Consider the following 7,500-nt stretch of genomic DNA (forward strand, 5'->3'; position numbering starts at 1 on the left):
AGGTTTGCAAGGATTACCTCACCGTCTCCCACAGCTTTCTCTGCAACAATTTCCCTGCAGAGATATTTTGCCTGCCACGTGGGAGTCGGCTCATGTTGTTGCAGCGTTGCACTCCAGCTCTGCACGGGTTAGGGAGTGCGAAGGAAAACACGTGGGAGAGACATTTGAGGAACAGGAGTAAGCTGGGGAATTTGTGGTTTATTATGGAGGAGGATGTTTTGTTTGGTTGGTTGGTTGAATGTGAGATGGGGGTCGGTTTGTTTGGGTTGTGGGTATGTGTTGTTTGTCTGTCTGCCTGGCTGGTTGGCTTATTCTCTCTCTCTTTCTCTTTCTCTCTCTCTCTCTCTCTCTCTCTCTCTCTCTCTCTCTCTCTCTCTCTCTCTCTCTCTCTCTCTCTCTCTCTCTCTCTCTCTCTCTTTCTCTCCCTCTTTTAATCTATCTACCTCTTCTCTTTATCCACCTCCACTCCCTCTCCCTCTTCACCTCCCTCTCCATCCCCCTGTCCTTCCCTTTCTCACTATCCATCTCTTTCGTCCACTCCCTCCCTTTCTCTCTCTCTCTCCATCTCCTTCCCCATCCCTATCTCTCTGTGCCTTTTCCATTTCCCTCTCTTCCTCCCTCCTTCGTTCCCTCTCCGAGTATTGCTGAACGTCAAAAATCATGACCTTTTACCGCACCCTACCCCATGTAGCGAGGTATAAGGTGTAGCAATTACTGTCAACCTTAGACGGCAAACTAAAAATTAATAAATCCTTATGAAAGATATCAGTATCGTCCCTAAAAGCGAACTTTATCCCCAGACTTTCGCCAGATCTGTAAGCTTGATGTATGACCCAAATGCTTCTTCGTAGTGCAAAGCTCGCCTCACCGTCTTCACTAATCTGTTCACTTATTCCGAGGGATTTCAGGGGGTCCGGGAGGATGGAAGATTATTATTTTTTATTTATTTTTATTTTATTTATTTATTTTTTTTTTTTTTTTTTTTTTTTTTTTTGCTTTAAAAGGAGTGTATTTTTTTAAGATGGTTTATATTTAATGATTGATGGTACTTTGTGTATCTCCTGTATGCGTGAGACAATCAAATATCTTTTTTTTAATATTGCAAAGTTTATGTAAATATTTCGGGTCAAGGAGATCCATGGCTTTCATCAGATTCTTTAAGGGATCTATGACTCTAAAAAGGTTTAGAACCCCTTATTTATTTATTCATTTGTCTGTATATTCACGTGTTTATCCTTCAATTTCATATCTACCTATTTCATCTATCTATTGTTTATTCATCTATGTGTTTATTTATTCGTCTACTCCCCTTCATCCTTTTCAAAACACAGCTCCCTTTTACCTAATTATTTGTTTATTCATTCGTCTATACCTCCACCCGTCCACTCATTCATTCATCTATTCATTTACCCATTACTACATTAATTCATTTATTTACCTCTTCATTTATTCATACATTTATCAACTATTCATTCACTTTGATAGTTTCAATAAGCTCAAACAGCAAGAGTTTAAACAAGAGGCTAAAGTATTATCCTCAGTTCACGCTATAAGAGTTATAACTACTGAACGTTGATCCCTCTAAAGCGTAGGATTCAACTCTATCGCAATCCTCTTTGAACTTCCTAACTTAGCGTGCGGAATCTGCCTCTCGGGTTCCAAGAATCAGACTGGGCGTTGATAAATATAATAAAGATGATATAAAGATAATAAAGATAATAATACATAATGATGATAATAATGAAAATAATGATGATGGTGATGATGATGATAATAATAATAATGATAATAATAATAATAGTAATGATAATAATAATAATAATAATAATAATAATAATAATAATAATAATAATAATAATAATGATAATGATAATGATGATGATGATAATGATGATGATGATGATGATGATGATGATGATGATGATGATAATAATGATAATAATAATAATGATAATAATAATAATGATAATGATAATAATAATAATAATGATAATAATAATAATTATTATTATAATAATGATAGGTAAGATGATAATAATTACAATAGTAATAATATTGATAATAGTGATAATTATAGTAATAATAGTAATAATACCAATAATGATAACAATAAGAAGGAGAAGAATAGCGTGGTTGTCTATGCTTAGAATATCATCCTATTTATCAAGTATGTATCAATTTCATGATTAACAAAACTGTTATAATCGTAGTTTTGCCGATTTTTATTAGTACCAGTATAGTCATTAATTTTACTGTAATTAGTATAAATGCCATTATGTTTATTTTCAATTAGATTATTGGCCCTCTATTTCTCATAGTCTCTCTCTCTCTCTTTCATTCACTCACTCACTCTCTCTTTCTCTCTCTCTCTCTCTCTCTCTCTCTCTCTCTCTCTCTCTCTCTCTCTCTCTCTCTCTCTCTCTCTCTCTCTTCCTCCTTCTCTTGCTATCTTTTAATCCTCTTCTATTCATTTTCTTCATTTCTTTTCTTTTCTCCCTTTCTCTCTTTGTTTTTTTTTCTCTTCTCCTGTTTTCTCCTCTCTCCTCTTCTCTTCTAATCTCTTCTCTCTCCCTCCCTCATTCATTGCCTCTTACTGTGTCTATCTCCCACCTTTCGCATAGCCTTTAACACACAGCCCACACAACGCATCATCTTTCTCGCTTTTCTCTTCTCCTCTTTTCTCTTGTCTGCTCTTCTCTTCTAATCTCTTCTCTCTCACTCCTTCATTCATTGTCTCTTACTGTGTTTCTCTCCCACCTTTCTCACAGCCTTAACGTCATCTTTCTCGCAAATCTATATGTCTGGAAAAGCACGTTCACGCACTAAGCACCTTGTTGCTGGCGCTCTCACTCTCTGTGTGTCTTTATCTTCTTTTTTTCTCTTGATCTTCTCATCTTCCTTTCATCTACGCTCTTCTCTTCCCTTATTTTCAGTTTTTTTTTCTTTTTTTTTTCTTTTTTTTTTTAGCTCCATCGCCCTCTCATCTTTTCTTTCACTATCCCATCGTTCCTTGTTTTGTTTTTTTTGCTTTTTTCTTTTCTCCTTTCTTTTTGTCTTTCTCTCTCTCTCTCTCTCTCTCTCTCTCTCTCTCTCTCTCTCTCTCTCTCTCTCTCTCTCTCTCTCTCTCTCTCTCTCTCTCTCTCTCTCCATTTCTCCTTTCATCCACTACCTCTCCCTAGCTCCCTTCACACTTTCTCCCTCTCTCCCTCTCTTCCATACACACAGCCCAAAAATAAAACAAAGCAAGTCTTGACTTCTCTCTTCTTCTTTTTTTTTTGTCTTCTTTTTTCTTTTCTTTTCTCTTCGTTTTTTATTTTTTTTGTGTTTGTGTTTTGTTTTCTTCCTTTTTTCTTTTCTCTTCTTTTCTTTTCTTTTATCAAACACACAATCCAATCCTTTGCAACAGAGAGGAAAAGAAGAGAAAAGAAAAAAGAAAACGAAAAGAAAAGAAAAGAAAAAAAGAAGCCGAAAAGAACAGAAAATAATAAAAGGAAAAGACACGAAACGAAATGAAAAGAAAAGAAAAGAAGAGAGAAGCCAAGACTTGTTTTGTTTCATTTCTGTGTCGTGTGTATGGAAGAGAGGGAGAGAGGGATAGAGGGAGAAACAGCGCGAGGATTCCGAGGGAGTGTGTGGAGGGGAAAATGGAAGAGAGGAGAGGGGAAAAAGGGGGAGATGAAGAGAGGGGAAATAGGTGATAGGAGAGGGGAGAAAGGGGAGATGATGAGAGGGGAAAGAGGGAGAGAGGAGAAGATGAGAGGGGAAATGGGGGAGGAGAGGGGAGAAAGGGGAGATAATAAGAGGGGAAAGACGGAAAGATGAGAAGATGAGAGGGGGAAATATAGGAAGGAGAGGGGCAAAGTGGGATGATGAGAGGGGAAAGACGGAAAAGATGAGAGGGGAAAAGGGGAAAATGGAGATGATGAGAGGGGGAAGTAGGGGAGAAAAGGGGAGAATGAGAAAGGGAAAATGGGAGATAGGAGAGGGAAAATAAGGGGAGATGATGATGAGAGGGGAAAGACGGAAAGGGGAGAAAGAGGGAGAGGATAAGAGGGGAAAGGGAGACGGGAGAGAGAGAAAAAAAAAAGAGAGAGAGAGGGAAAAGAAGGAGACGGGGAGAAGGGGAGAGAGAGGCGAAAGAGGGAGTAGGGGAGAGAAGAGACATGGTTCTTGTGTCCTTTTTCCCCTCTTTACTTCCTGCCCCCCCCCCCCCCCTTCACTTTTTTATTGTATTCGGTGAGGAATTTCGTACGTTTTCTGTTTTTTTTTCTCTCTCTCTCTCTTTATCTTTCTTTCTTTTATCTACCTCTTCTTCTTTCTTCTGTCTCTCTCTCTCTCTCTCTCTCTCTCTCTCTCTCTCTCTCTACTCTCTCATCTCTCTCTCTCTCTCTCTCTCTGTCCCTCTCCCTCTCCCTCTCTCTCTCTCTCTCTCTCTTTATCTTTCTCTCTCTCTCTCTTCGTTCTTTCTCTTTCTTACTTCCTTCCTTTCTTATACTTCATTTTCTTCTCCCTTTTTTCATTTTCTATTTCTTTCTGTATCCCTTATCTCTCCGCTCGCCTGCAGTTATTCCTCCTATTCTTTGCTTTTCGTTTCGCAATTCTTGGAGATTCTTGGAAGAGGCCAGAAGGAAGGAAAGATATTGGCCAGACAATTGAAGGTCGTGAGAGCCCCCTGGGGACCCCTTCACCCCCCCCCCTCCCTTCTCTTCCTTCTTTTTCTTCTTTCTTTTTTTCATTCTTTCTTCTTTTCTTTCTTGTTCTTCTCTTTCTTGTTGTTTTTCTTCTTCTTCTGGCCTTTCTTTTCTTTATTCTCCATCCTCTTCTTTCTTCTTTTTTTTCTTCTTTCTTTTCTTTCTTGCTTTGTTTTGTATCCCCTTCCTTTATTTTATTTTTCTCTTTCTACCTTCTTTCTTTTCTTCTTTCCTCCATATTCTCCATCCTCCTTGCTTCTTCTTCTCTTTCTCTTTCTTCCTTACTTCTTTTTATTCTTCCTTTCTTCTCTATCTCCTTCCTTCCTTCTTTTTTTTCTTCCTCTCTTCTCCACCCTCTTCCTTCTTCTATTTCTCTTTTTTTCCTTCCTTCTTTTTATTATTCCTTTCTTCTCCATCCCCTTCTGTTCTTCTTTCTTTCTTCCTTCCTTTCTCCCTCCATTCCCTTCTTTCTTTTGCTTTCTTTTTTCTTCCGTTCTTCTTCTTCTTTCTCTCTCTCTCTTCCTTCCTTCCTTCTCTTACTACCTAGTTCTCCTCATCCTTCCTTCTTCTCCTTCCCCTTCCTCCTCTTTCTATTCCTGCCTCCTTCTCTTTCTTCCTTCTCCTCTTTCTTTCCTTTTACTTCTCTCCCTTCCTCCTTGCTCTCTTCTATTCTTCTTCTTCTCTTTCTTCATTCTTCTTCTTCTTCTTCTTTTTCTCCTCTTCTTTCCTTCTCTTCTCCCTGCCTTCTACTCTTCCTTTCTTTCTTTCCCTTTGTTGCCCTCTTTCTCTCCGCTTTCCTTGTTTTTTTTCTTTCTTTTCTTTTCTTCTTCTTCTTTTTCTTCCTTTTCACTTACCTTTTCTTTCCCTACCCTTCACTTCCTTTCAATCCATTTCCCTCTTTTACTCATCTTCCTTCCCTCCCTTCGCTTACTTCCCTTCCTATTAGGTTCCCTCCCATCCTCCTTTCATCCTTATCCCTCCTCTCACTTCCTCCTCTTTATTTCTTCTTCTCTCCCTCTCTTTCTTCTCTTTCATTTCCTTTCCCTCTCCTTCCCTCCCTTGACCTCCCTTTCTTTCCTTCCCTCCGACCTTCCTTCTTTCCTTCCTTCCTTCCTTCCTTCCTTTGCCCTCCCTTCTTTACCTTTCCCATAACCTTGTTTGTGCCTCTTCCTTCCTTTCCTTTCCCTCATGTTTCTCGCCCTCTCCTCCTCTCCTCTTTCTTCCCCTTTCCTTCCCTTCCTTTTTTCCTGCCCTCTCCATACCCTTCCCTAGCTTCCTCTCCTTTCTTCCTCTCTTCCTTTGTCCTCCCTCATTTACCCTATCCACCCTCTTCCTCCCCCCTGCCCCTCCCTCCTTGTCATCTATCTCCTCCACTATTCGGGTCAAAGTTCAGAAAAAGAAGACTTTTTTCTCTCGACGTTATGGGCCCTGACCTTGTCTTTGCACTGATTACAGGTATTTATCGGTTTCTAAGGCCACTTGCTGTCTATGCTAAACCTCTGTGTTATTTCTCGATTGCTGGTTTCTTTATAACTCTCTCTCTCTCTTTCTCTCTCTCTCTCTCTCTCTCTCTCTCTCTCTCTCTCTCTCTCTCTCTCTCTCTCTCTCTCTCTCTCTCTTTCTTTCTTTCTCTCTCTTCCTCCCTTTCCCTCCCTCTCTCAATCTCTCTCTCTTCCTCTCTCTCTCTCTCTCTCTCTCTCTCTCTCTCTCTCTCTCTCTCTCTCTGTCATATTTCTTTCTCTCTTCTGTCTTCGTTAGACTTTTAAATGTAGTAGCTTTGTCCCACTTTCTGTTTATCTTTTTTTTTTTTTCTTTCTTCGTCTTTTTTTACCTCGTAGCAAGAGGGGTCATTTGTATTTCTAACAGCAATGGAGGTGAAGCTGTGTGTGTGTGTGTGTGTGTGTGTGTGTGTGTGTATGTGTGTGTGTGTGTGTGTGTGTGTGTTTGTGTGTGTGTGTGTGTACGTGTGTATGTATGTATATGTATGTGTGCAAGACTGTCTGTGAATGCGTATGTGTAAATATGTCTAAATCTATTTATTTATAAAGAGTTAGATAAAGTGATAGAATAGATAAATAAACAAACAGTTGGAATAAATATAAAAAACAAAGGTATAGATAAATGCTCCAGCCTCTTCCCCGAGACAGAATGAATAAATTAATAAACAATTGAATAAATAGGTAGACAAAGAAATAAAATGGATCGATAAAAAGTAAAATTAATAGATATTTGTATAAGATAAATAGAATAGATACAATAGACAAACAAGTAAATAAAATAGATAGAAAAAACAACCTCCCAGAGACAGAATAAACAAATAAATAAATAGATAAACAAACAAGCAAATAAAATAAAATAAAAACTCCCAGAGACAGAATAAACAAATAAATAAACAAACAAGCAAATAAAATAGATAGAAAAAACAACCTCCCGGAGACAGACTAAACAAATAAATAAACAAACAAACAAGCAAGCAAATGAAACAAATAGAACAAAACAAACAAATAAATAAGTAAACATCCCAGTCTCCTCACTGCCAGGGACATCCTCAAGGTATTCCAGTTTGTTTTCTACGGAATTCCTGTAGATTTCTCGCGGTGTCTCAAGGTAGGCGAAGCTCGAGGAAAGATGGAAGGCTGACGTCCGGTCGGTGGCCAATTCTACAGGGGGGGGGGGGGGGACTTCACTTAAGGGGGCGGCCAATTCTACAGGGGAGGAACTTCATTTAAGGGGAAGGCAATTCTACAGGGGGGGGGGGAGGAACTTCACTTAAAGGGAAGGCAATTCTTCAGGGGGTCGAAATTCAGTT

At 39.0% G+C, this 7,500-nt stretch overlaps 1 protein-coding gene across 1 annotated transcript in view; it reads left to right on the plus strand.

Moving 5' to 3' along the window:
• LOC113808026 (uncharacterized) overlaps positions 1–7,500 on the plus strand; it is a 366,181-nt gene that overhangs the window by 323,173 nt on the left and 35,508 nt on the right. The window contains exon 7 of the mRNA XM_070141594.1: positions 3–177. Within this exon, the coding sequence (XP_069997695.1) occupies positions 3–177 (175 nt within the window). The remainder of the gene's footprint in view (positions 1–2; positions 178–7,500) is intronic.

Source organism: Penaeus vannamei, chromosome 28 (genome assembly GCF_042767895.1).
Source record: "Penaeus vannamei isolate JL-2024 chromosome 28, ASM4276789v1, whole genome shotgun sequence".
Classification (NCBI taxonomy): Eukaryota; Metazoa; Arthropoda; class Malacostraca; order Decapoda; family Penaeidae; genus Penaeus; species Penaeus vannamei.